General features: G+C 45.1%; 1 protein-coding gene across 3 annotated transcripts in view; it reads right to left on the bottom strand.

Moving 5' to 3' along the window:
- The window catches only part of Igf2bp2 (insulin like growth factor 2 mRNA binding protein 2), a 112878-nt gene that overhangs the window by 25052 nt on the left and 60081 nt on the right, over positions 1 to 27745 (bottom strand). For all 3 annotated transcript variants that reach the window (XM_005071623.4, XM_005071624.4, XM_021228112.2), the window contains exons 3-7: positions 11005 to 11053; positions 9417 to 9468; positions 6153 to 6216; positions 3911 to 4183; positions 2043 to 2177 (exon numbers count right to left, since the gene is read on the bottom strand). In XM_005071623.4, coding sequence (XP_005071680.1) covers positions 2043 to 2177; positions 3911 to 4183; positions 6153 to 6216; positions 9417 to 9468; positions 11005 to 11053 — 573 coding nt within the window. The remainder of the gene's footprint in view (positions 1 to 2042; positions 2178 to 3910; positions 4184 to 6152; positions 6217 to 9416; positions 9469 to 11004; positions 11054 to 27745) is intronic.

The raw sequence follows: 27745 nt of genomic DNA, 5'->3' as shown, positions 1-27745 counted from the left end.
CTACTACTTCAGAATGGAAAGGTCTGAGAGACACATTACTGCAAGGCGCTGTCCCAGACAGCAGAGCCTGACTGCCTCGCCCCCTGCCACCTCCCTGGTGCAAGCAGCCACATCCAGCACATGACAAACCCTAGGCAAATAGAAAGTTTAGTGTCTCGTCATGTGTTGTCTGCCTTTCACTTGCCCCCTCTGGGCTCTGTCCTCCCTGGACTCTCAAGTCACTCTGTCTCTGAATCTTAGATGAGTGTCCTCATGTACAGTCAGCGGGCTGATTTCTCACCACTGCGTTTACTCCTGCTCACAGCTGTAGTTGCAACACGAAGCTCAGTGTTTGGCATGGGGCAGCTGCTCAGAAAACCTTACTTCAGACATCCCAACTCTATCTTGTTCTATAGGACATCTTAAAAGCCCCATTCACACCAATCTTGTGGCTGTTTTATTAGATGCACACAACTAGTCAGAACAGCGAAGAAGGGTGATATTTGTAAAAGCCTCAGTAATTTAGATCAAAGAAGGGTTCCCTCAAACCAAGCCATGACATTTGGGGGATTTCAAAAAGTCACAAGTAAAGCGAATACTTGATAACTGTTAGGTGAGGGGCTAAGTCCTGTGTGAGATGTGATAACAGATTTGCAATGTTGCTCTTTTTAGAACACTAGTCTTGGTTCACATATCACACCTATTACTTGCCAAATGAGTTTAATATTCAGTCCACCCCCTGATCCTCTATGAGGCTGCTACCACAGCCCATAGGCAAACTTTGAAGATGGACAATCTTTTTTAAAAACTACAGATAAATTTAAGTAAAACCCAAGCTGCTGTGTCCACTTGTGAAGGATTTTTCTTTCATTTATTCTTTCTTTCTTTTTTTGAGACAGTGTTTCTGTGTAGCCTTGGTTGTCCTGGGATGCTCTGTAGACCAGGTTGGCTTTGAACTCTGAAATCTACCTGCCTCTGCCTCCAGAGCGTTGGAATCCAAGGTGTGCATCACTACCACCCGGCTATTTTTAATCATTAAAGTGGGAGGATCCACCTTTAATCTGGGTCACACCTTCTGCTGGCAGCCTGTGTAGAGGAACTGGAAGAAGGAAGCTTTTGCTTTTTGCCTGACTGCCCTGGCCCTCACTGCAAGTCCATTCCTTCACTGGCATTAAAGCATACTTTTTCAGATTCCATACTCTTAAGACCATCTGAGACATGCAAATGCTGGACTCTTGGATTTCTTGTTGGTAGAAAGCCATTGTTGGACTAGCTAGACTACATAGACCACAGTCTGTAAGTCATTTTAATAAATTCTCTCTCTCCCTCTCTCCACACACACTTATATATACATATAATATATTCATGTATGTATATATATGTTAGTTATATATTATATTGATGTATATGAATACACACACATACACATATATAAATTTATTCTACCCTGAGTAACACAAGCATGACCCCTCTACCTTTACTGAGTAACACTCTTAGAGCCTTTAAATATCAATAATTGCGCCTCAGATAAACCTCATTGGCTATGATACTGCCATTGCCCAAAGCTCACTTAGAGCTTTTAAACATATCTTCTTTTTTTTTTTTTTTTGTCTTTAAATTCTCTTATTATGTTTCATCCCAACAGCAGTTTCCCTGACCTCCCCTTTCCCCTAGGTCCACTCTCCCTCTGTCTTACCTCAGAAAAGAATAGGCCTCCCAGGGACACCCACCAAACACAGCATAATATGCTACTATATATAAGACCGGCACATACTGTCTTATCAAGGCTGGTCGAGGCAATCCAGGAGGAAAGGGTCCCATTAAGTAGGCAAAAAACTGAGGGACTGTGCCCACTCCCACTGTTGGGAACCCTGCAAGAACACCAAGCTACAAAGCAATAACATACATGCAGAGGGCCTAAGTCAGACCCTACAGGCTCTTTGATCTCTGCAAACCCCCACGAGTCCTGCACAACTAACTCTCTGTGCTGTGTTCTCCTGCGGCTTTTTAAACATATTTCTTAATCTTATGCGCTGGGTGGTCTGGGCATTGCACAAACTTACAGTTTGGTCTCATCAGCCTCTTTCTGCATGATTTCGAGAATCATGCGACACGCTTCAGACGTCCCTTCTGGGGTGGCATGGATGGTGACAGGCTTCTCTGCAGCCGCAGAGTTCTCCTTTCTGTGGATGTCTACCCTATAGGAAAAGAATCAGGAGCTGTAGCGCCTAGCATCAGATAGGGCCTTGGGTGCAGGAAAGCACAGCCAATACCGCGAGTACAGAGGAAACACGACTAGCCCACTTGCAACTGATGCTGCTGGCGCAAGGGGCTCGAGCCAAACGCAAATCCTTTGCATTCTGACAGGCGTGTGCAGGACTATTTGGCAATGAAGCCGGTTTGGTTAATGAAGTTTTTTGCGCAGTCTTTCAAACGTCTGTAGACGGGGAGGGTAAGTGAGAAGGGAGAACACGATGTTCTGACCTCTGCACTGATCACAGCTTTTAAAGGCCACATGTCAGCCCAAATTCCAACACCCAATTCAGGCAAGCTTTACGTATCTAAGGGTTGACAGAGGGACAGAGGCGTGCCTCTCTGCCATCCTAAGGTCTTGGTTTCCTTTCTGTTGGCAATCTGCCTTCTTGTAGTCTCTTAAAACTAATAGCTTAAGTCTGATGACTCTATGGACTGCTTTGGGTCCTGCTCCTTTTGCTCACTTTTGGAACTGTGTAACTGACCACACGCACAGTCAATGTTTTACAAAGAAAGCAGTCTTCAGCCTTCTCCTCAAAGCGGGGCATGTACTTTGAGAACGAATTTCACCTCATCAAAACTTGAGCCACCTTACACAATGTTTGGAATCAGAACAGACAGAAATAAAAATTATAGTGATGCCAGCTTGGGAAAGGAAGGGCTGATTTTTAGAATAAAAGGAACATCAGATGACAACTTCTATTCTTTTTTAAAATTTATTTTATGTATATGAGTGCTCTATATGCATGTACACCACCACTATGCCAGAAGAGGGCATCAGATCTCATCACATATGGTTGTGGGCCACCATGTAGTTGCTGGGAATTGAACTCAGGACCTCTGGAAGAACAGCCAGTGCTCTTAACCACTGAGCCATCTCTCCATCCCAACAACTTCTATTCTTATGTCAGTATTTCCTTCCTGGGAGCCTGCATGCTGGGTCTTACCATCAGTATCTGCAGCTGGGAGCTCCTCTGCAGGCTACAGGACACTCACTCAGTGACTGGAATAATAAGGTAATTTGGCGCTTTGCAAATGTGAGTTCATTTGATCTGCCCAATTGTTTGCATCTCGCAACGATCCTGGTAAAACACCATAGCTTCCTTTTTCACAGAAGCAACCAATACCCAAAGAGGTGAGACATTTTATAAAAACCTGAACACAAGTCACTGTTTTCAAGTCCTGTATCCTCATTACAGTGTGTTGTGGTCTTGTGGACATAAAAACAATCAATAATTGTACAAATCATTTTGTCCAGTGACTGCTACCTCCAGTTCAGACTTCTTAAACAGAAAATCAGACACAAAGCCAGACAGTTTCTCGTTTGATGTAGCAGTGACCCACAACTCCAAGGCTGACTCGGCAGAAGTTAAGATCCCGGATCGGAAGCATCCTATGACCACAGAGCCCGTCTCAGCTGCTGGGAGAATGCCAGCATAAGGGCCATGCTTCCTGCAGGCCCTTAGTGTTCTCATGGACTTAGCCTTTCAGATAACATCATCAGCATGAACACCCATCACAGCCCCGACCTGAGCTGAGCCTGGTCATCGTCTATAGAAGGAAGCACTGTTCCATAGGACACAGCTTCCCACTAGAGCAGCAAGGGACCCAAGGACGGCAGAGACAGGGTGCAGGGGACCCCTCAGAAGGAAGCAGAGGGAGCGCTGAAGGCACGTACCGGGACTGGGTCTGTTTAGTGATGTTCTTTATGGTCAAGCCCTCCTTTCCGATGATGGCACCAACAAACTGGGTGGGGACCAGGATTCGCAGCGGGAAATCAATCTGTCTGGCCTGAGAAGAGCTCCCGGGGCTGTGGCCTTGTTCCCGGGAAGAGTGGTCCCCACGCTGGACTCGATGAGGGGGTGAAGGGGAGTTCAACTCTTCGTCGGGGATATAGGAAATCTTGAAGGAGTAGTTCTCAAACTGATGCCCACTTAGCTTCTCAATGGCTCTGAAACACAGCAGGGTAGGAAAGCTTATCCGAGAGTATAGGAAAGACTGGCTGGAGGGCGGGCTGACTCACCTTGCTCCCTAGCCATTATACCTGTGCCAACAACAAGGACAAGACAACCTTATCTCGGCCAGGAGTCTCAGGCAACGATTAAACACACTCTCCTGGTGTCTACATCTAGGTGACTTACACACAATCCTGCAGTTTGTGTTTCTGTCCCACCACCAGAGACTAAACGCCCCTCACCAAAAACTGTAGGTATGGGTCTAAAATTATTACTTTCTTTTTAATCACAACACAGCCTCATGATTATTATAATCATATCCCAAAATCTAAATATATTGAGAAATTCGGAAGTACATAAGCATAAATTAAGGTAACTTTATTTATCCTATAGTGTCCCTGTCTTTATTATATACTATTTACTAAAATGTATTGAAATGGACATATTTTTAATCCTTAAAAATCAGTTAACACACTTAACTATCAAATATTTCTATATTATTCATTGCCCACTCCATGTGACACAACTTTAAAATGAGAGCAGCCTTCTCCTGGTTCACTGTAACATTTGCTGCTGAGCCTCCCTTTTAAGTTTGTAAATTGTACCCAGGCTCCTGGAAATCATATGTTTTCATGGGCACCTCTGAAGGTGTGGTTCCTCCTCTGGGGCAAACTCCTAGAGATGAGATGGCCCAGTGTCTTTCTGGTAACGTTTTAATATTTACTACTTTATATCAGTTAGGGAGTATTTAGCCCTCAATCCTCAAAGTTACAGATTTATCTAAAAATAACTATTATAAGCACGAGAACTTACTTTTGTATTTTAAAAACTGTAAATGAAATGGGACAGTGCCTTTGTATGTTTCTGCAGAAATCCTACTGGGGTAACATTGAGGGTTTGTGACTTCATTACAAGACAGAACCTTCTGAATTCAATAAAGGCAAGAGAGTAACTTGTAGATACTACCCAAATGACGTTGGGCTATAGTTATGATGACCAGAGGTGGCAGAGCCTGCCAAGCCTTACAGCTAATGGGTCGCTAATTTTAGCAACGAACAATTAACTTGAGACTGTTGGTATGAAAATGGCTAAACAGTTTCTTCACATGATCTGAAACTGCAACTGCAGTGAGGTCATTCCCCTGGGAATGGTACACAGTGGGGTATACACAGTCATGAAGTCTGCCACCTGCTATCCTTCTAAGTTATACTGGTCTATGAGGCACTTCACAGACCTCCTACCAATAGGAACTTCTCAGCTAGACATGGTGGTACATGGCTGTAATTGTCCACCACCTCAAAAAAATCCCAAAAGATTTAAAAAAAAAAAAAGAAAGAAACTCGTTTTTTGTTACTGCTTTAAAAACGTAATCCCATATCTGTTAATAGTAAATGCTGATCATTATTGAAGCAACAGAGTAATGAATGGAATAGAGTAGGGGGTCCAAGCCAGGCACATGGATAGAACACTCCCAGATAATCAAGCCTGCTGTTGCTACTGAGGTGGACCCTTTGTAAGATATGCACAGAAAAACTGTTGCTTTAGTCCCCATTCAGTGAGTGTGTGCAGGAGGCTGTGCACATTCTTACAGAGAACGGAGCATGCTCCGGTAAAGAGGCCCCATGAAACTTGTCTAAGTGAGCCTATGGGCGCAGGATCCTAACGCTGGTATCCGGCTCTTCCGCTGATGCCAAGGTTCAACATTGTTTAAGACAGAGTCCATGTACAATCACTCAGGAGCCCAGTCCAAACTCCCTGGCACTGCACAGACATGCCCAAAGTAACAAGAACACCTTGGAGTTGTTGTACAGGCATGTCCAAGAGGACACGGATACCCTGGGGTGGTCCTGGCATGTCCAAGAGGATGTGGACTGGCTGGCACCTATCTTCTCAGGGAGGTTTCCAGAAGCAGGACTCCAAGGAAACCAAATAAACTTGCAAGGAAATAAACCCAAACCCACTTACATCTTTGCTTCTTCTCTTGTTGCATAGGTGACGTTGACGACAGCAGTTTCTGTATCTGTATTGACTGGGGAAGAAGTGAAAACTACATCATCATTTAAAAATAGATATCACCCCCTGGTCCATGGAAAGCTAACTTCAGAGGAAAATAAAACACCGTATCGTCTAAACTGTAGTTATGTATATCTCTGTTTACTATTGTTATAGAATTTGCAAACCACATATATGTTACAATCTGCAATCCCTTGCACATATAACATATTGATCTGCATTTTACTTATTTCCTAAGTACTTCTGCGTTAGTGAATTATCTCCATATGCTTATATATTTTCACTTTTAATATTGTCATAGAATTGCAGGGAGCAAACAGGTCATGAACTGCTCCATCATTTGTCGTTTGGGAATGTGCTACCCACAGTACTGTCATCCTAGAGCACTGCTCAGTGACCTCCACGGCAAACACCATTCGACTTTGTATTCAGAATTACTTCTTTAAGCTAAAATCACAAAGGAAAAGTGGGTGGAAGGACATGACGCAAAGAAAATAAAGAAAAAAAACCACCTTGATTCTTTGTGCTTCATATTTTCAAACTTCTAGACCTATTTATTATTAATTTTAATTGTTAATTTAAGACATACAGAATGTTAACAAGGTTTCCTATCTGCAGCTTTCGAGAGCTAAAGAGAAAGCTGTGGACTTTGACTCCCAGAAATGGCTGGGCTTGAGCCCTCTAGTTACAATGTCCTCCATATATATACAAGATAGTAAGAAAAGTAAACCGTGTGTGTGTGTGTGTGTGTGTGTGTGTGTGTGTATGTGTGTGTGTGTGTCCCCGTTCATCCACCCATCCATTTATCCTAACAATGGGAGACTGAGGCAGTCAGGATAGGAAGCATGGGCTGCACAGCAAGGCCCTACCTCTAAACAGACACAGGTAAGCACACAGACAGCCACACACACACACACACACACACACACACACACACACACACACACACTATTCATTCGTAGGGTTTCATTGATGATGCTTGCTTTAACCCAGAAAATCTAAATGAAAAGTATGTTTACACAAAAAAAACAAGAATGACTCTCTTCAAAATATTATGTTGGGGAATTTAAAGTTAATAACACTAAAAATTATTTTAGAAAGTCACAACAAAGCTCCCTTTCAAAGAAACAATATTCATTCCTAAACTTTAGGAGTCCTAGAACCATCCATCCCACTTGTGACATCATTAAACTGTAAAGAAATATGACTCTGAGATTCTCAAAGGAATTTGGCATCCCCTAAATGTTCAAGACTCTAGGACAAAAAGACATTTTGCCTAGTAAGCAGCTTCAGACTTGGCAGGGGACGTTGTGGACAGGCGGGAGGTGCGGCCAGCAGTAAGTATCAGCACAATGATCTGTACATCACCACCACCAATCCCAGTCCCGGCCTCTGTCCTGGCCTGTCCTCACGGTTCTTACAGATACCCTCGCAGCACCAAACAGGGCCTGTGTGGTATATCACCGTCCTCACCCAGTGTCAGTGCCATGTCAAAGGGTTCCAGTCTGCAGCCTTCTAGACTGACGGGGAAAGCTGCAGATACCCAGGAGAGGCATCCTCTATGCAGACGGATCTTTAGAATTTGCTCTCACTTCTCACTAACCGCCTCTGTTCTTCAAAGACGTTTGTCTTCTGAAAATCCTTGATTCTGGAGTGAGCTGAGCTCCATTTAAATCATTTATTTCATTGCTCATTGAAGCCATGTTCCTAAGACTCTACTGACGGGCTCTGCCGGATAAAATTACCCATGAAACAGGACAAAAGAACAGCTCAGTAGCTTTCCCTATGCCTTGAGGCACCGGAAGTGGGCAGTCTCCAGGGGCTGTGGGTTGCCCTTCCTCTCAGGGGGCACCATCCTGAATTGGTGCCACCACACCCAGATCAGCACTTTGTTTTTTAAATTTTTTTTCAAGTTCGCACCTGTAAGCCATCTTGCCATCAGAATGTCTTCCTTTCAACGGTAAGTGACAACTGAGAAATGAATTCATGGAAAGCGTGTTTTCTTCTGAGTGCTTTCCTTTCGTCTCTGAGCATGGGCATGCACACGTGAGAAAGAGCCATGTTCTTAATAATCGTGGAGGGAGCACACCCCAATAACTGCTGCTTCAAAACAATTGGGCTAATTACACTGACACACTGGATCATCTGTGAGACACTGGATGTTATATGATCATTTCCTGAGGACTTTGTGATCCCTTACAAGTGTCTACAAAATACATCACCAGATTCTCACTGAGTGATGTGCCCACTTAATGCTACAGGAAGGATACAAATTATGCTCATTTTACACAAGTGGAGATGGAATTAGTGCGGTTCAGTTGGTGAGGCCGAGCGACTGCTCCAAGGGTTCTCAAGCAGGGGATGGTCAGGGCCAATGTAAAAATCACCTTTACCATACTTTGGTGTCTTCATTGCCAGGGTCTTGGGAATCTACCTTTCTGGACTCCTACAGAGCTACCTAGGACATCAGTTTTGGGGGCCTTTTTGGTTCCCCTAAAAAACCAGTGCTTCAGGCGCTAGCCAATAAAAGTGAGCAGCAGAAGAGAAGGGAGTATTTCCTGGGCATATGCAGTGCTGTCCCTGTGACGGTGGGCACACAGAACCACCCAGACATTCTTGATTCAACCATGAGCCACTCCCTCCACCCCGAGTCTCCGCAGGTTTGTGGTGAACCTCCAGTCTTGGTGGGGAAATGCTACCTCATAGTAAACAAACCTTAGGTTGTGTCCTCACCTCCTAGTGTGGTGGAGTTAGTTAAGTAACAGTGCTGTAAACTCAACTGTTCTCAGATGAATTAAACTTGCCCTGCCCCAACTGTGCTTGTCCAGCACTTAACGCTCACTGCAGTGTTAAGAAGCCTGAATGCTTGCTGGGGTGGCCACACCTCTAGTCCCAGCATTTGGAGGCAGAGGCAGATAGGCCTCTGTTGAGTTCAAGGCCAGCCTGGTCTACAGAGGGAGTTCCAGGTGAAACAGGGCTACACACACAAGAAGACTCTGAAAAAACAGTCCTTGAACAACTGAACTATATAGATACAGAGAGGCAGACAGACAGATGCCTCTGGCAGGCAGGGTTACAGACAGACACTAGAAGAAGCAAGTGTCAAAGGCACTGGGATTTACTGCCCCAACCTGTAAGAAATAACCGACAATGTCCTCTCCAAAGTCCAGTGAGCTAAACTTCCTCACTCGTGTGTTTAACTTTCTCACTCATTACCTTGTTCCACGTTCTCCACTGTCCCACACTCCGCCAACAGTCCATCCAATACCTGTAAAGGAAGAGGAAAAAAATCATAAAGAAGACACTGATTTCCCTCTGCAACCGATACACACTAAAACTAGGACATACGAATAATGTAAATAAGTTGGCATTTCAGGTCTTCCATAAGAACTCAACAAATCGGAGTATTCAGGACTATTTTTCTCCCCAAATGGTTCCCAACAACCTATTCAGTAGGATGACACCATACACAGGATGAAACCCCATGACTCAAACCATGCTGTTGAACTGAAAAGCAGAGTGGAAGACAAATCCAATTTTCTGTAGGGGATTTAACAGATCTTCCTTTGGCTTTCCTCCAGGGACCTCCTTGTTTATTCAAGTAATAAGACTGTGTATTCTTCTAATTTTCCATAGTAAAGAATTTGTCCTTGGGGACAGAGAGATGACAGTAAAAGGTGTGTACTGTTCTTCGCAGAGGATCTGAGTTCCTTCCCAGAACTCACATAGCAGCTCACAACCATCTGTAACTCCATTTCTAGGTGATCCAATGACTTCTGACCGCATGTACACTGAACACATGTGGTGTACACAGACCCACACAGACACACACATAAAAAATAATACATCTTTTTAAAAAGTTTGTTCTTTTTAAAGATTTATTTTTGAGACAGGGCTTGGCTGCCCTGGAAATCCCTATGTAGACCAGGCTAGCCTCAAACTCAAGAGATCTGCCTGCCTCAGTTTCCTAAGCACTAGAACTAAAGGCACATACTACTGTGTGTGTGTGTGTGTGTGCGCACGCGCGTGTGTGTGCGTGTGCGCGAGCACCCAGAGACCAGAAGTACTGGATCCGGGGTTATGGGTAAACCACTCAATATGACTACTGAAATTGAACTTGGGTCCCCTGCAAAGGCAGTGCAGGCTTAATCACTGGGCCAGCTCTCCAGTCTCCTCCCTCTTCTTTCCTTTTTAAAGACAAAGAGAAAACAGTTTTCTTTAAGACTGGTTTGGGAGCTAGGGTTGTTTGTTTTTAACCATGGGGCCACTTCTCCAAACCTATTGTATTTTATTTTAAAATAACAATCTTAGACCTTTTAGTGCTCTGAAGATATATCTTTAATGGTTACTCACAGCAACTAACTCAAAACAAACAAACAAACATCTACTCTACAAAGAACTTTCTGTTTCCATAGGTTTCCCAGTGCCTCAGCCAATTGGAATGTAAAATGACAAAAATCTTTCATTAGATCGTATGATAGGAAGCACACAACGTTGCACACTGTCTCCTGGCTGGTATGCTGGGGCCTGTGGCACCCAAGGGAGAGAAGATGGTGAAGGTCCAGAGTGCACTTTGTTAGAGAGGGACAAACATAACCTCTAACTCACATTGTGTGTCCTGAAACTGTAAAAGAAGAACAGGACCCAGAGTTTTGGGGACAAGTCTCAAGGCCTCGAATTCCTAGTGTAAGAGGAAGTCAAGCTAAGAGGCGCCTGGATGCCTGGCTTACCTCCCACTGCAGGTGAGGCTGAACTAGTTTAGTGTAAGAGGAAGGCAAGCTACAGACGTGTCCAGCTTACTTACCTCCCACTGCAGGTGAGGCGGGATGTTCCGGATCTGAATTTTTCTGCTCCTGTAAAGATAAGACCAGTCTAGAACATTTTCTCCATACATTCAACTTCAGCAAATAATAAAATCAAACATAACGATCATAAATCAAGTTCACCGTCCAACTGCATCTATCAAACCATCCACAGAACATTCCCACAGTGGACGGAAGGCTCTGTGTTTCAAGGTTTCCAATTACCTTGGGAGGAAAAAAAAGTCCAGAAACTGTAACAAGCTGAAGAAACTACAATTTAAATACAGATTTACACTTCCAATTTCCTACGAAAGTAGTCAGTCAGTAGACCACACAATTTTTCCGCAACCATTCTCTCAAAACATACATACCTGCTTGCAAGGTATCCATCCCTAGGCTCAAATGCAATGGTAAGGTCACAAATACTATGGGCTCAAACAATCAGATTTTGTGTCATGCCAAATTTCATCGAAAAATTTATTTCTGAAAGGTAATTTATTCATAATTCAAAATTAGAACCTCCTAAGAATCTCCCGCCTCCCAACCCTCACCAAACGGAGGTTCTCACCCACTTGCTACTGTGTGTCCTCAGTTTCAGGGAAACACACTCGGGTCTCACAGAAGCACCTGCATGTTCTCTGCAGTCCCCACTTGCGTTTTCACGGGATAGTAACACGCTGTCCATCTTCCTATCTTAGCAAGTTTCCACATCTGTTTTCATGAATGTCCCGGCATTTATCTCATCCAGCCACTCTCCTTACCATGAGCATTTAAACCTCTCACTTATTATTTTTTAATTTAGAGGTCTTTCTTAAGACATCCTGATAGTTTGAAGATGCTAAATGATTTAGGTATCTTCTGTTTGATTTGGTTTGGTTTCTCAAAACAGGGTCTTGGTCTGTCTCTCTCTCTCCCTCTCTCTCCCCTCTCTCCCTCCCTCCCTCCCTCCCTCCCTCCCTCCCTCCCTCTCTCTCTCTCTCTCTCTCTCTCTAGACCAGGCTGGCTTCAAACTCAGCCTCCCTACTGCTGGAACTAAATGCCTGTTCCACCCTGCTCTTGTTTTCTTAATGTAAACATTAAAATGACATAGAAAGAAATAAGTAGGGATGGTGATCTAGGTTTCTTATACTAACACTCATGAAGCAGGAGGGCCATAAGTTCAAAACCAGTCTGGGAAGGAAGGCAGCATGGTCTTTCTCTTCCTACCTGCTGAGCGAGACCATATAAAACCCTGGGAAGACACATCAGTGTACAGAGGTACCACTTCCACTGAACCCTGATTCCATCCACACTCATTTGGGAGGATGCTGGAGAAGGGATGTGGTCCCCATTCCTTCTCCCTTCTTTCTGGTGCCAGTATCTCCAAACAGTGGTTTACGCAGTCACATGCTTCCCTATGGCTTCAACTTGGGCAAAAGCCTCAAAGGAAAATGGTGCCATTTAAGCCAAGAGAGGAGGAGGAACAGAGAAGTACAGAATACAAAAAGAAAGACCAGTAAAGCGAGGAGCTCATTTCCTCCTAAAGTGCCTACAGATGCCAGGGGACAACCTCGGGTGCTGTTCCCCCAGATGGCAGCAGCCTAGAGACTTTCACTGGCTGGAACTCCTCAAAGTTACTAGGTACCCTAGGTTGGCTGGTGCCATGATCACACGTGTGAGCTGCCACATACTTTTTTTTTTAAGATTTATTTATTTATTACATATACAGTATTCTGCCTACAGGCCAGATGAGGGCACCAGACTGAATTGCAGATGGTTGTGAGCCACCATGTGGTTGCTGAGAACTGGACACAGGACCCCTGGAAGAGCAGTCAGTGCTCTTCACCTCTGAGCCATCTCTCCAGCCCTGCAGCGTACATTTTAAAGTATGAAAGTGTTGTCTTAATGGCTAGTATGGGCTAGGACACAGAACCTCCCATCTTGTGGCAGGATGGAGAGAAAAGCGAGAATCAAGAGCTACTTTTCTGTCTCCATGCTGTGAAACCCGGTTTCTCACGCTCTTCAGCCATAGTTCTTAATGAAGAGGCAAGGTTATGGTGGCTGCACTGGTTCCCTACAGAAGACACCACCAGACCCCCATCTGTAGAAAAGCCATCAGAATTTAAGAAAACAGAGTACTTCTAAAGAAAAAAAAGTTTATTTCCAAATATAAACATTGACTCTCACTGCGAACCAAGAGTACGGCCCATTGAAAGCACCTTACTCATGAGCTCAAAGCTATTTCACAAGGATAGCTTTTGCACACTAAGCAGCAGATGATAAGCGAGAGCACGGCTGTAACATACAGGGACACACAGCTGTTAAAAATGGAGTAGGTACACACACACCCTGTGCCTACAACAATTACATTTTCCCCTCCAGCACACATGTTCACACATGGCGAGCAGCAAAAACGTCATCGGTGAATTGTAAAATGGCTTAGGAAGGAGCGTGTACCTTTTCCTTCAACCTCAGACTCACTGTAGATTTTCACCCAGCCCTCTCCTCCTGGAAGGGTTATTCCAGAAACTTCCCCAGGGGTGGGACATGTGGAAAATCACCTGCTTAGTTTTGCCAGGCTGTGCCATGTCTCATGGGGTAAGGTCAAGTTTGAGAATCCCCCCAAAGTGTAGGTGGGAGGAATTCCAGAGAGCTCCCAGAGAAGGGTAAGGGGGCAATGCCTGCGAAGGAGACAGTAAATTCAGGGGCGTGAGACATTTGATAAAAAGACTGTGTCTGTGCATCCCACAGTTGCTTCTGCTTTCCAAGGTTGAAACAGAAAAACAAAAACAAAACCAAGTAAAAAGCAAGCAAGCAAGCATTCCATTTGGTCCCTTTCATCCTGCTGTGACGATGTTCTGTTGTGTGGTGGTGGGGTGTTCTGAGACAGGGTTTTGGAATGTAGCTCAGGCTGGCCTTGAACTAACTTTGTGCTGGGATGACAAGTGTGTACTGTCATGTGTGATGAAGTTTCCACTTAATAAAGCCCATTTCTAGAAAAGTGATTAACTACTTCTATATGTGCCCTGACTTAACGTCTGTAATTAAGATAACCATGATACAAATATTTACATACAGCAGTGAGTTCAGATACATAACACAAAGGACCCAAGTTCTAATCTGAGTGTATGAGACCTGCTTCATGTGGCACCTGAACACGCTCGCCCAGTCACCAGGAACCATGTCCTCTCCAGCACCACACCCACTGATTTCTCTTAGTCGTACCAGATCTACCCTGTGTGGCCTCCTCTGCTACCAGCATCCTCCTCATTTTTCTTCTTCTGCCCGAGAAGGTAGGACCACAGCAGTGTTCCGCGACCAGCAGATGCAAAGCATCTTCTGCCTTCTCCTGGTCCACTCCGTTTTGTTGTTGACTGTGGCTTGTCTGTAAACAAGCCATGCTCTTCCATTCCACATTATAAACAATGAGCCAACATCATTAATCCCCCCCAAGAAACTATGCTCACACTCTTCATCATTATAAGCACGATGAAGATATTAATGTTAAATTCTCTCTGGAGTTCTAAATCCCAAGGCAGCCGGAAAGCTGTGCAAACCAAACCACACACTTCCCCTCACAGGTGCCTCCCCAGGCCAATCAGAACATTGGTCAGAGGTTTCATCTCACCCACACTGGTTGGGGTCCTGAACAATCAGAATACCTGTACTAGATATTCTGACCCAAGGCTAATAGCACTGTGACGGACTTGCAGAATAGGATGATCTTTAAGTTTTGACTGTAAGTGTTGCCAGATCATGTAACAAACACCTGCTAAGTATCTATCAGAAGCCAGTTGTTCAACCTGTGGGCTGCATGCAACCCAGGATAGCTATGAATGTGACTCAGCATGCTTGCAGATGACATCATGTCACAATCAAAAAGCTAAACACCTATACATCGGGGTGCCACAGAGAACAAAGCAAAATTAGGCTGGCAGTTTTACTCTCCAGGGAGTGAAACACCAGCCTCCTATTTCATAAATACTAGGACACAGCTTACAGTTGTTTGCTCAATCCAATTCCTTATCTTTTCCCAGCTCATTTTTAGGTAGTGTTTTCTTGCTAAAAACAAACCATCTTTAAATGCCCGTGCCGGTGTAGTATCTTCATGGCATAACACACTCCAGTAAAGGCAAAGCACCCAGGGAAGGCTGGTGCTGAATGCCGGCAGGGCACCTTCACTGTGGCATGGGCATGCTGAGGAGGCTCTCCTCCATGCCCACACTCTGCCCCTGCAGTTAGCGCTCCTAGTTTCTCTTTGCCACACAAGGAAGTGCTCTGGAGAAAGACCAACAAAAACCTAGGACGCATCTGTGGTGTGCTCCAGAAGGAAGACCAGGAAGGAGAAAATTTTAATGGCTATTTATCTCCAACGAAAGGCGACCCAGAAAGTTACTTTTTCAGGAGGGAGGGGAGGAGGGGCAAACACCTGTAATCCCAGCTCTCTGGAACCTGAGGTAGTAGAAATATCCCAAGTCCAAGGCTAGCCTTGGCTATAGAGCAAATTTGAGAACAGTCTGTAATTAAGACAACAAATGAAAGAACAAGCAAGAAGCACATTTTGAATGATGCAAGGAGATTCCAGTCAATGGCCATCTCTGGCGTCCGAGCAGGTGTTGTGGCTTGGGGGTTCCTGAGGGTCCCTTAGGACTAAAGTCTGGTCCACAGGGCGGGAGGCAGGGGCACACACCTTATGGAGGGAACACGTGGGAAGGAGGCAAAGCCAGAGGTTCTTGGGTCACCGGGGACATGAGACATTTCCTTGTGACTCCTTTGGCAGCTCTTACACTCCTTGTTCAAAACATCATCACATGCTCACTGGTGCAACTCCCTTCAAGACTATTCACACGCGCCCATGTGCTCACCAGAAGCCAGCTGCTACAGGCTCAACTCAAATTGTGTGTTAAATAACCCTTTTGTGCCTATAAAATTAGCCACCTCAGGTACTTGTTACAGCAATGGAAGGTAATATACAACATGTTGATTCTTTTTTAAAATCAGCTTCCAGAACTAATGTTACATGACTTGAATAAATAGAAACCTACTTATGATGATGGGGACATAGTTTCATCATGATCAAGGACTTAAATCAGTCTCCTAGCACCAAAACCAAGGTGGGGGTTTAAACTCACATTTTAAAAAACCCCAAAGAATCTATTTTTAAAACAGATGAGCAGACTGTGGACAGACAAAATAAAAATTGCTTATTTTTGAAAACTATTTTTTTTCCTTGAAATTTCCTACGTATGTACCGCTTTAGGAGGCATGGGCAGCCTATGGGGCTTCTGGCAGTGGAACAGTATTTATCCCTAGTGTATGAATGGACTTTGAGAGCCCACTCCCCATAGAGGGATACTCTCTCAGCCTAGACACATGGGAGAGGGCCTAGGCCCTGCCCCAAGTGATGTGACAGACTTTGATGATCCCCCATGGAAGTCTTCACCCTCCCTGGGGAAAAGAGGGGGATGGAAAGGGATTGGTGAGGGGACATGGGAGGATGGGAGGGAGAGAGAACTGGGATATGTTAAATAAGACTGTTTCTAATTTAAATTTAAAAAGTTAGAAAAAAGAGGGAAATTAATTAGGGGTAACTTCCCAAATAGAAATGCGATTTATAACCAATTCAGAGATATCAGACTTTTGCTATGAAGTTTTCCCAGTGGCACTGAGGGCAATGCAAGCTCCTCACTCACACCCCACAGAGTGACATGCATTGCTGGTACTGCATTGCTGGCAAGGGAACTCAAGACTGTGCATCTGGGCAAAGGGCCTGTCGCTGAGCTGAAGGCCCAGCCCAAAGTTACCTCTTCAATACTCAGAATTTACTGCTTGCTTACATGGCAGCCTATAGCCAAAAGTCTTAGAAAAAGTCATCTTCCTGGAGTATAAGATTGTAAAAACTCTTAGGGTAACTGTTGTAAAAACTCTCTCCCTGGGGGGATGGAAACAAAAGCCTTCATTATTGAGCACCAACAAGACCAAGGCACCATTCTGCTGAAGCCAACTTGAGGAACCAATCAGCCCAGTGAGCCTACTTACAGAGCACACATGAGGGTGACCCCAAGACATCCACACCACTGAAAAGTCTCATGCTAGCACGGAGACTTTCCCAGAGCTTCACAGAGGAGTCATCCCTGCAGTTAACTTCCACAGACTATATGTTCCAGGACCTCCCGAGACCGCCAGGGCTCCAGCAATCAGGGCAGAACTGCATACCAGTGGATGGGAGGCACTACAGGATGGCAGAAGGTAGACTCTCAGGTCCTCTCCACGTCCCTGCTAGGAAGAAGCATCAACAAGAGCCAATCCTGATCTGGGAGGGGGGTCACTTGCACAGCTGTTCTGATGAAGACGGTTTTGTGTTCTACAACAGCAATTCCTTCAGTTCATACATGATGACAAAGTTCATCGTCATCAGTGTTCAGCCTAAGAATCTACATGGTCTCATACCAACATCTCTGTACCTTCCTTCCACCCTAGACAGGCACTGGCATCCATACACACCCCTCGGAAGGATGCATCCCTGACCCTCAGTTATAAAGAGGTACTAAGGGTTACAGGAAGCATGACATCCAGCTTCTTCCCCGCTGGAGCCTCCAGACTGGTGAGAGTTCCACATCACAAGACAAAAGAATTGCATAGATAATAAGGTGAAACCATTTGAGGGCAACGTACAGGGCTCAGAGGAGAAGAGGTGTGTAGGAATTAAGCTTAACCCTGAAGGAAGCACAGGCATCCAGGAGAGAGAAGAGCAAAGGGCATTTATCCTGCAGAGAAAATAGCATAAGCAAGCTTGGCAATCCCAACCAAGTGGCAGCAAGTTCAGTGTGGGCAAACTCAGGAAAGTCCCAAGTCATTGAGAAGCCAAGCACACCGAGAAAGCAAGGCTGCAAGGAGATAAGGTCAAACAAATACAAGCTGGGATCAAGAGTCCTAAAAGCATTAACAGCCAGGTAGGAGGGGACAGACCAGGAGCTCACAGTGGGAGATGTCTTCCCACCCCCACCCAACAACTCACAAGCACCCTGGATGAGATCTGCAGGGGCAGACAAGGAGACAGACTGACACTAAGACCATTCCGGGGGCTCTTCTTGCCCACTGGGGCCCCGGGGAAGTCCACAGACTAAACTGTCTTGATCCATCAGCCAGCAAGAGTCTGTTTCCCATTGGATGTGAACCCTCTGGATTACAAACGGATAAGCAGTGTAACTGGCCTGGAAGGAACGAGGACAGTCTGTAGATACTGGTGTTGCTCCCCTGGCTATCAAACTGTTAAAGTTCCTCTAGAAATTGAAATTTCCTCAAGAAATTGGAATTTCCCCCAGGAATCTCAAGCTGGGAGGAGGCTGAAGCCTGGTGCCAGCTAGAGGAGTCAACTGTCTTCTTGTCCTTCTCCCTCTACTACATGAAGGAGATCTCACACATTCTGACAATCTGTGAGGCCACCTTGCAGGAGAAACCAGAGCCCAGACATTATTGATGGGTTAATAATTTGCGTGGGAGAGTTGGTAGCTGAACCTGGCTTATTAGGGCCATCAAGGCACAGACTCTAACCCCAAATAGTTCCACTAACAGTGAGAAGTCAGAGTCTAAACAGAATGTATTGTTAGTAAATTCTTATAATTGTCATGCGCCCTCCCCCCATTGTACAGATGTAGAAAAGTCAAAGGTTCAAGTTCAAAGCCATCTACCCAGATATTTAGTTGACCTTGGGGAACTGTTTGACCTCACCAACTCCACTCTGATCTGGTCTTAGAACTGTCATATTGGATAAGAATGCCTATGAAGTGCCAACGTGATTTCTGGCACACAGGTGCTCTGCTGTTGCAGCTAAAAGGAAGATGAACCAGATTGTACCAGAGCTCTCAAATTAGTCTGGACACTGTGGTTGACAGAATTTCCTAAAGATGACTTCATTAAAATAAAAAAAATCCCACCCATATGACTTTGCTATTTCTTCCACTGAGATATTCCTGTGAAATCCAGCCAGGCTATGGCCACTGTGAAATGAATCTCTTACTTCTGAAGCTAGATCCCAGCATGCTTCCCTCAGGAATGCCACCCTCAGAACTCCTATGGGAGAAGGAAGAGTAAACCACCACACAAAAAAGCTGAGGTCCCAGTTACCAGCCACGGTGACCTGCCAAAGAGAGAGCGAGTGAGTGGAATGAGTGAGAGAGTGGTGAGGGAGAGAGCTAGGGAGGAAGAGATCGAGGGAGGGAGGGAGCCAGCCTCCAGATGCAATTTACCTTGGCCACCGAGTGTTCTCAGCAGAAGTGCAGGCACAGAGAAGAAACACAACATACCTGACTATACCCTTTCCATTCCTGACTCTCAGACTCTGCAAATATACGGGTTTTCTTTTATGCTACCTCATTGGGCTTGCTGTGTAACAACAGATGCTACAAATAGATACACTCTTTTAGGGCAATGGAGGGTCCTGAAAAGGTCTGGGAGTGATTAAAAGCAAGCTGAAGGTTTCCGTGTTAACCTGAGTGTGGTCACCTGAGGTGAGGGGTATATTTGGAGGAAACCACTGATCTTGTGTGATTCAAACACCAAATGCCCAAGTTCAAGCTCTCTGATTTCAACAAGTTTCTTTTCACATGTCGGAACCTTTGATGTGTAGGGTTTCATCTTCAGGAAATCTTTCCTGCTTTCCCATAGCATGGAGGTCACTCTTCAGTGGTTCTGATCTCCTTAGCATTGCCCCTTCTTTCTCAGCATTGATCCGAAGCATCTACCCTGTCTGGAGATTCTCTCAAGCAAATGAATTCAATACCTTTAAATTCCGTTAGAGTCGGGACGCAGACAGAATGAACTCAGATTACCCATAGCCCAGTTCCTCATACGTGTTCTTCTGCCATCTGAAACCTCATGAGCTGACCGTCACTGCCTGTGTCCCCGAAGCACTCTTGTCTCCTAAACACTCACCAGAATGACCCATTAAGCTTGGCTTTCAGTACACTAGGACTTTTCTAGCACGAGGCACCAAACTCCTCCACATTTTAGCTACAAAACCATTCCCCGGGCTTCTACATCACTACTCCACTGTTGGATTTATCACAGACACAAACCTGCTCCTGGTGCTAATTTCTGTCTTAGTTACTTACTGTTGTGACAAAACACTCTGACTAAAGTAACTCAAAAGAGAAAGTTTATTCTGGTTTACAAGTCCAGGGCGACAGTCCATCATGGTGGCATGATCAAGGCTTTGGGAATTTGAAGTAGTTGGTTACATCATATCACAACAAGAAACAGCCTGCAGCTGTTCAATGAATGCCTGCTTTTCCCATTCTCCATCTCCTGCGTTCTCCAGAAGGCCCCACTCAGGGAGTGTTTCCCCTAAATTTAAGATGGGCATTCTCCCATCAGTTAATGTATCAAGGTAACACCCCACAGGCATGCACAGCTTCTCATCTCCAAGGCTAGTCTAAATTCTGTCAAGCTGAAAACTAACCCTAATCGTCACAGATAGAAGTTGCTTTTTTTTTTCTCCACTCATTATCTACCAAGAAAACCCTGTCTGGAGATGTCTGAGTCTGTCAGTTGTGTGAGTTCAGGTCTCAGAGTCATTTGAATCTAATATGTACAAGATCAGTGGTTTCCTCCAAATATACCCCTCACCTCTGGTGACCACACTCAGGTTAACCCAGAAACCTTCAGCTTGATTTTAATCACTCCCAAACCTTTTCAGGACCCTCCATTGCCCTAAAAGAGTGTATCTAGTTGTAGTCTGCTGTTACATAGCAAGCCCGAATGAGGCAGTAGGGGATTCTGGACTGTATAAGATGGAGATGGTACCCAGCAGTGGCATGCATTCCCTGATTTCTACTTCTTGACTGCAGATGCAATGTCACCAGGGGCCTCCAACACTGCTTTCCCACCACAACTGAATCTACAACTTAAATTTTGAGAATAAATCCTTTGTCCTTTGAGTCACATTCATTGAGACACCATCCTAAACATGTTAGGCCTACATGAAGTCTAGACAACCTGTGAAGTACCCCACAAGAAGCCAGACATTCATGACCAGAAGCTGACTAATGACTTTGGCTGAAACCTTAGAAATGAATGAGTCTATACCAAGAAAATTCTTGGCCTCCAGGTGCTTACACTCAGTGGATCAGCAAGTGAGAGGGACTAGGGATGCTCCATCGAAGAGACAGAATTCTCAACGTTCCAACCGACTTTTCGAAAAAATGTAATCAGAAACAAAAGATTGATATCAATCCAAACAACTGGGGCCTAAAAAGGAGAGGAGCGAGAGGGGGAGCGAGGAAGGGACCCAAGGTAAGAGGAGACCCTCCTTGCCACTCACTGGAAGTGCAATCGGACACATGGGCTGAAGACAGATGACAAAGTGCTCATTTCTAAGAGTGTGAGGCGCACTCATCTACCTATCTCATGGGTTCACAAGAGGTTCCCCAGCCTGTCCTTCAAACTTCGGAAGAGCAGTTCTGGCATTAGTTGAAGTCCACGACATTCTTGGATGATACACACCACCATTGGAGCAAACAGGCTATACTGCAAGGCAAAAGGCAAGGCAGGGTTAAGATGGGGTGGCCTACTACCTGAGAAAGTGCACAAGAGATCTGGCTGGCAGCGCTCTTTTTATGTCAGTAGTAATCTCTTTGATCAAAAGGCTGTTCTGGGAACGTTGTGGAATTGATTCATTAGCAACCATAAGGCTCTCTGAATCTCACTCAAAGTGATATGGAGAAGGACAAGTGGAGATATTCTGACTGGAGAAACAATAAAGGTGGATTCCAGAAACGAGGAGCATTCTAAGATCAGCGAGCAGAGCGCTCGGAGAGGCATGGGGTCTGAGGAGGAGGTGGCCTTCTGCGGCTGCCGGTTACCCTGCTTCTTCACAGTGCATAGCAGGCATGAAGCAGCTACGCTGAGACTCAAAGACAGAACAGCAACTGGCTTCCCCACATGCAGGCAGCAAACAGGAGCTCTGCAGATCAGACACCCTAGGTCCAGAAAGGGGAGAGGTTACAGTCTTACAAAGACTTCAATACGAGTTCCTGGAGAAACAGCATCAACATTCTCCCAGTGCTGTGTTTATGTTTCCCCTAAACACTGTTTTTAATAAAGGAAGGCAACGATGACAATGTTTGAATAGTATTAGGGGGATTTTTATAAACGAAGAGATGAGGTTTAAGAAAAAGAAAGTGAGCACAAGGAAGGCATTTGGCTGCCTACCGTACACTATTTAGTCTAACACTTACAACACTCTCAGGAAATACCGGCAGTCCCACTTTAGAGAGACCAAACACACATTCAGAAGGGTTACAGCTGTACTGCCAAAGCTGTACAGCTAGTCCATGGCAGACTCGGGGTTTTCCATGGCGAGCCTGCTTCTAGAGCCTGTGGGCTGGACAGGTTATCTGTTAAGAGGCACCTCTTAAGAGTAACAAGTGCAACAGTGTGAGCTAATGTGCGTTGTAATGCTGGAGACTGTATGGTGGGGCACTTCTGTCACATGTCATATGAACCTCAACCACGACAGCAATCCACACAAGTGTCAGGAACACTACTGTGAGAGAGGCAAAGTTCCTGCCGTCACCCTTGTCCTTGGAGAGCCTCTTTCAGCACTCCTATGCTGCTGTCCCAATACATCTTCCCCGCTCCAGTGTCCCTGTCTCACACTGTCACCAAACACTCTCTCCTCTCTGTTCCTTCAGAGTCTGGACTCGGGAAGGAAGAGTTGGGGTCATCAGATAGACCAAGTTCTGCCAAGCTGTTAGGGGACATACCATCTGGGACCCAAGCTGTAATATAGTTAAAATGTGTCTTACCATTATACGGGTACTATACAGGAGCAATTGTAATGATGGATGTCTTGGGTTTTAGGGTGAGCAATCAACCAACCATGCAACCAAACACCCGAGTATGGAGCACTACCTATACCCACCATGGACTACCTATTGGGAAGATCAACTCATTTAGGGAAGTGCCTATTATTATCACACCCATTTAACAATAGGCAACAGGCATAGCAGGGCCGAGGAACCTTCCAAAGTCCCATCTACTAAGAAGCAGAAGTAAGATCCAAACTTGCACTCTAGAGACACCGAGTGTTACTCTTGCCCACTAATTCCCACAGTGCTCAGAGTGCTCTGAAGACACTCAGGGTCCCCAAGATCCTTTTGGGAGTCTACAGAAATAAAGTTATTTTCCTTGTTGTGTCAAGATACCTTCCACTTGTAGACATTTTCAAAGGTTGTGCAAATCAACAGTGGATCTGACTACAGGCACCTCAATCTGATTGGAGGCGTGGCCACTGAGCTAACTACAGCACCTCATCTCCATTGGAGGCATGACCCCTGAGCTAACTAACTACAGCACCTCATCTCCATTGGAGGCATGACCCCTGAGCTAACTAACTACAGCACCTCATCTCCATTGGAGGTGTGGCCACTGAACTGTACGAAGAGTCATGGAGTCTCCCTCTCATGTGCTGTTGAAGCAGTAAAAATTATTAAAGTTTAGATATGTAGACTCCAGAGTCAAACTGTTTTAAAAATGTGATGCAGTAAGTATGAAGACAACACTTCTGGCTGCTGACTGAGGTAAGATGACTCAGGAGAGACTCACTGTGAGCTACTTACTGCATGGAAATGCAAACCCACTGTCAGTTACTGGCAACAATACATGCTTAGAATTGGGGATTTGGCAGACATTTCTTGAAAACCAACCAGGTGATGTTGTTATTTTGAGGACAATAAAACACTAGTATTTGTTTCCAATGCTGAAAATTGACATCTCAAGCAAAACTTAGAAAACATGTGCACAAAAGGCTTGGGGATGAGGGTGGTCACAGTGGTGACACATGCAGTTTTATGACACTAACGTCACATGTCAACATTTACAACTCTGAACTACCCCCAATAAAATGACTGCAACATCCTGAAGCAGTCAGTGGTTTTAAAGCATATTAAGAGTTATTCACGGGAGTGGAGAGATGGCTCAGTGTTTAAGAGCACTTATTGCTCTTGCAGGGGCCAAGCCACTTATAGCTCTAGTTCTAGGGGTTCCAACTACAATTGACCTGTAGGTACCTACATTCATGTGCATGAGAATGCACGTGCACGCATGCAATGAAAACAAATAAATGCATGGCTCTGTATGAATAGCCTTAAAAAGACGACCTATAGTACCAGTTACTCAAGAAATCTAGGCAGAGACGATAAACTCAAGTCCTGTCTGGACTTCAGAGTTGATTCAAGGCCAGGGTAGACAATTTAGTGAGATCACACATCAAAATAAAGTGGAGGCTGGGAATATAGGTCCATGGTAGAGTGCTTGTCTAGCATATGTGAGGCTTTAGGTTCATTTTTTTATAAAGAGATGGAGGGAGGGAAGAAGAAAGTCAGTCAGTTGTTCATATAGTTTCAGATACAACAGAAGCTTTAAATACTACTGCTTGAGGGCTGGAGAGGTGGCCTAGTGGTTAAGGACACTTGCTTGTCCTTCCAGAGAGCCCAGGTCAAATTCCCAGCACCTAGAGGCTCACAGTAACCTATAACTCCAGTTCCAGGGATCTGATTCCCTCTTCTGACCTCCATAGGCACTGCACATGTGCAGTGCACAGTCATATATGCAAGTAAAACACTTGTACACATGAAATTAATCTAAAAAGAGAAACTACCACTTGTCAACTTCGGTGCAGCACCAAAGACACACACGATTATCTGAAAAGGCTGTTAAAATATCCTTTCTGGGGTGATGAGTTGTTTCGGTGGGTACAACCTGAGTTTGACCTCTGCAACCTACATGGTAGAAGCAGAGAACTGACTCTTGACAAGGTGTTTTTTGACTCTGTGTGAGTGATCCCCATGAACACCACAAATATTGGAGAATGTAGACCATGAGAATGCTCACACACTTCAACTTGCTATAGCTTCCTTCTTGGACACAGCCAGGGTGCACCTCCACCCCTCACCAGGATGCTCTGTCACCCTGCTGGTCATCTTGCTCTTCCCTCCTACTGTATCTCAGCGTTCACCAAGGAACTCCAGAAGGCTACAGTAAATTTTCTCAGATCTGTGCAAACCCAGTCTTGTTTCTTTATCCCTACAGAGTGACAGCCTTAGAACTCAACTATGCTCAACCCCTTTATCTTACTACAGAGCTGACAGACAATGGCAGGGGACAGAAATAGCCGGTCTTCCCAACTTCTGTATGTTTCAGAGAAACTGGAGTGTGAGGACCATGTGGAAAGAAGCCGAGGAATGGTTAAATTAGAAATGTTAGTAGGTACTTAATCCCATCTACACTACACAGAGTGTGGTGACCAGAGGTGGAAGCTGGGGGAGGGGAGAAACTCAATTTTTACAGGTGTTAGTTTAAAATCAGAGCAAAATAAATGAAATAAATGTGAACAAATATTCCCTAAATACATAAAGTAGGAAATGAAAGACCTAGGGGCTCTCTGTTGATAGAACAGGAAAGAGATAAAGAAAAAGTCACAAACTTGGTGCTAATTAAAAAACATTCATATTACAATTTAAGAATTTGTTCAGAGTTGGGCATGGTGGCATATACCTTTAATCCCAGCACTCGGGAGGCAGGGGCAGGTAGACCTCTGTGAGTTCGAGGCCAGCCTAGTTTACAAAGCAAGTTCCAGAACAGCTAGGCTACACAGAGAAACTCTGTCTCGAAAAAAAAACAAAACTAACAAATCAAGCAGTCAAACACACAAAGAATTTGCTCAGTCACTTAGAAAGGATTCCGTATTCCAATGTCACAAGGACTTCATGACCATCTTGGACTCTTAACGTCTTGGTCAGAAGAGGGCGCAGCTTCCCTTCCAGAGTCGGCAGCCACAGGAAAGCCTTCCGCCCCTCAGAAGGCTGTTCACCTCTGCCAAAGTGTCTCTTTGGGCTGGAGTCAAAGCAGGAGCCAGCATCTGTGGGTGTGTGGGTTAAACGCCCTTGCCAACCTGTATTATAAAATTCAAGCAACAGCTCCTAGTTGAGCAGAAAGTATGAACCTCTTCCAGCAGGATCACATAGGTAACTGCTATCTTAAAAATCCAGAGTATCAACTCCTTTTGGAAGAAGGAAGAAGGAATAAGATTGACCTGCCCAAGGCCAGAGAGAGCATGTTCTCTTATCTTTGTTTTTATGATACTGTTGTCATATGCATGTCTAATTTGAAATCAAGACCTTGGTCAGGAAATAAAAGCTTAATTACAGGCTCCTCTGGGAAAGTAGGGTGAGCATTACACAGCAGGTATGAGGCCAAAACTCTGAAGACCCAGGTTGTAGTCACAGTCATTAACTACTCCCTAAGCTCACTTCATAGCTGTTAAGCCTCGGTAAACTCCCTCCCCAGACCTACCACCATGGCCACCAACCACAGACTCCAAACAAGTCCCATAGTTGGGGCTCATAAAATGTGTTAGATGAGTGAATAAAGTAGGACACTAGAGAAAGACACCACAAACAGTGGGAGAATATATTAGTCTAGAGCCACACGCATGCAGCTCATTAACTCCACTCTGACCACACCAGCCACTCCAGTAAGAGTCCTCTGAAAACTAGTTAGTTGGCTTGCTCCCTCCCAAGAGTTTTACTCAGTGGTAGTCAGGCTCCCTGGGGACCCTCAGGTTACCCTTTTCAATACTATTGTTGGATCAAACCAACCAGATTATAATAAAGTAGGCTGTTCACACATCTGGTTGAACTCGGGGCCCTCCTTATATGGCTGGCATGCCAGCTGGGTTCCTTCCTAGAGCCTCAGGGGGCTCCTGAGGGCCCCTTCCCATCAGGCACCGAACCCCTTCAGTTCCTGCTAAGCTGAAGGCTGTCACCCTTGCCTGATTTCCATGAAGCAGAGATAATTTCAAAGCTACTTTGCAACTGTCCAGGCAGGAATCAGGTACCCTATCGAGACACTTGTGCCCCCTCCCCCATCCCGGCTACCTCTGACTGTTGAAACTATGGGTCCCAGGAAATTGGAATTTCCCCCAAGAGTCTCATGCTAGGAGATACAAAGGCTGGGCCACACCTTCACCAGGACTGATGGGTTATTTATGCTTCATGCTCTCTAGTTAAACCTCAACTCCATGTCAGGACAGGAGGATGGACTTAGGGGAGAGAGCTCTCTCTGCATCTCCTTCCTAGTGTGGTCCTTTTTCTACTTCTCACAATTGTTTAATTGGTCTACTGAGATGGGGGGGCAACCTGGATTAATAAGACGTCCAGAGCCAGGACTCTGCTCCTGTAAACTCCTCTCAGGAAAGGAGGCAGCTTTAACCTAAGATTGATTGTATGGGATGCTCCCATTGGCTGTCTCTGGTGTCTGTCCCCTCTTGGATACGACCTCCCAACTACAATGTGTGCAAGATCATTCCATACTCATGCAATGACAATTCAAGGGAATCTGAACTGTATAAGGGGCCTGATGCTCTGGTTCACTCAGGTGGCTGTTCATCCTTGCATTTTTATCTTGTTTATAATTCGACATACCAGCAGGGGGAGCCATGAGGGAGGAAATTGATGGAGTTTTAAAAAATGGAATTCTCAGTTTCAATGAGTCTCTGCTGGATTGAGTCAGCCTGGCTCCCACACACTGCAACCAGACTCCTCCTGCTGCCCCTGATATGCAAAACAACTGTGCAATCAGAACTGGGTGGTAAATCCACGCTAGGAGGAGCATGACCTCAGCCTTCAAAATTAGACCTGGAAAAGCCCTCAGCTGCTCAGTGTCTCCTACACGGCAGCATTTGCCATTCCCTTTGGACCTTAA

Source organism: Mesocricetus auratus, unplaced genomic scaffold (genome assembly GCF_017639785.1).
Source record: "Mesocricetus auratus isolate SY011 unplaced genomic scaffold, BCM_Maur_2.0 Super-Scaffold_100008, whole genome shotgun sequence".
In the NCBI taxonomy this organism is placed as follows: Eukaryota; Metazoa; Chordata; class Mammalia; order Rodentia; family Cricetidae; genus Mesocricetus; species Mesocricetus auratus.
The sequence above is the reverse complement of the archived record's forward strand: the minus strand, read 5'-3'. Positions and strand labels throughout refer to the sequence as shown.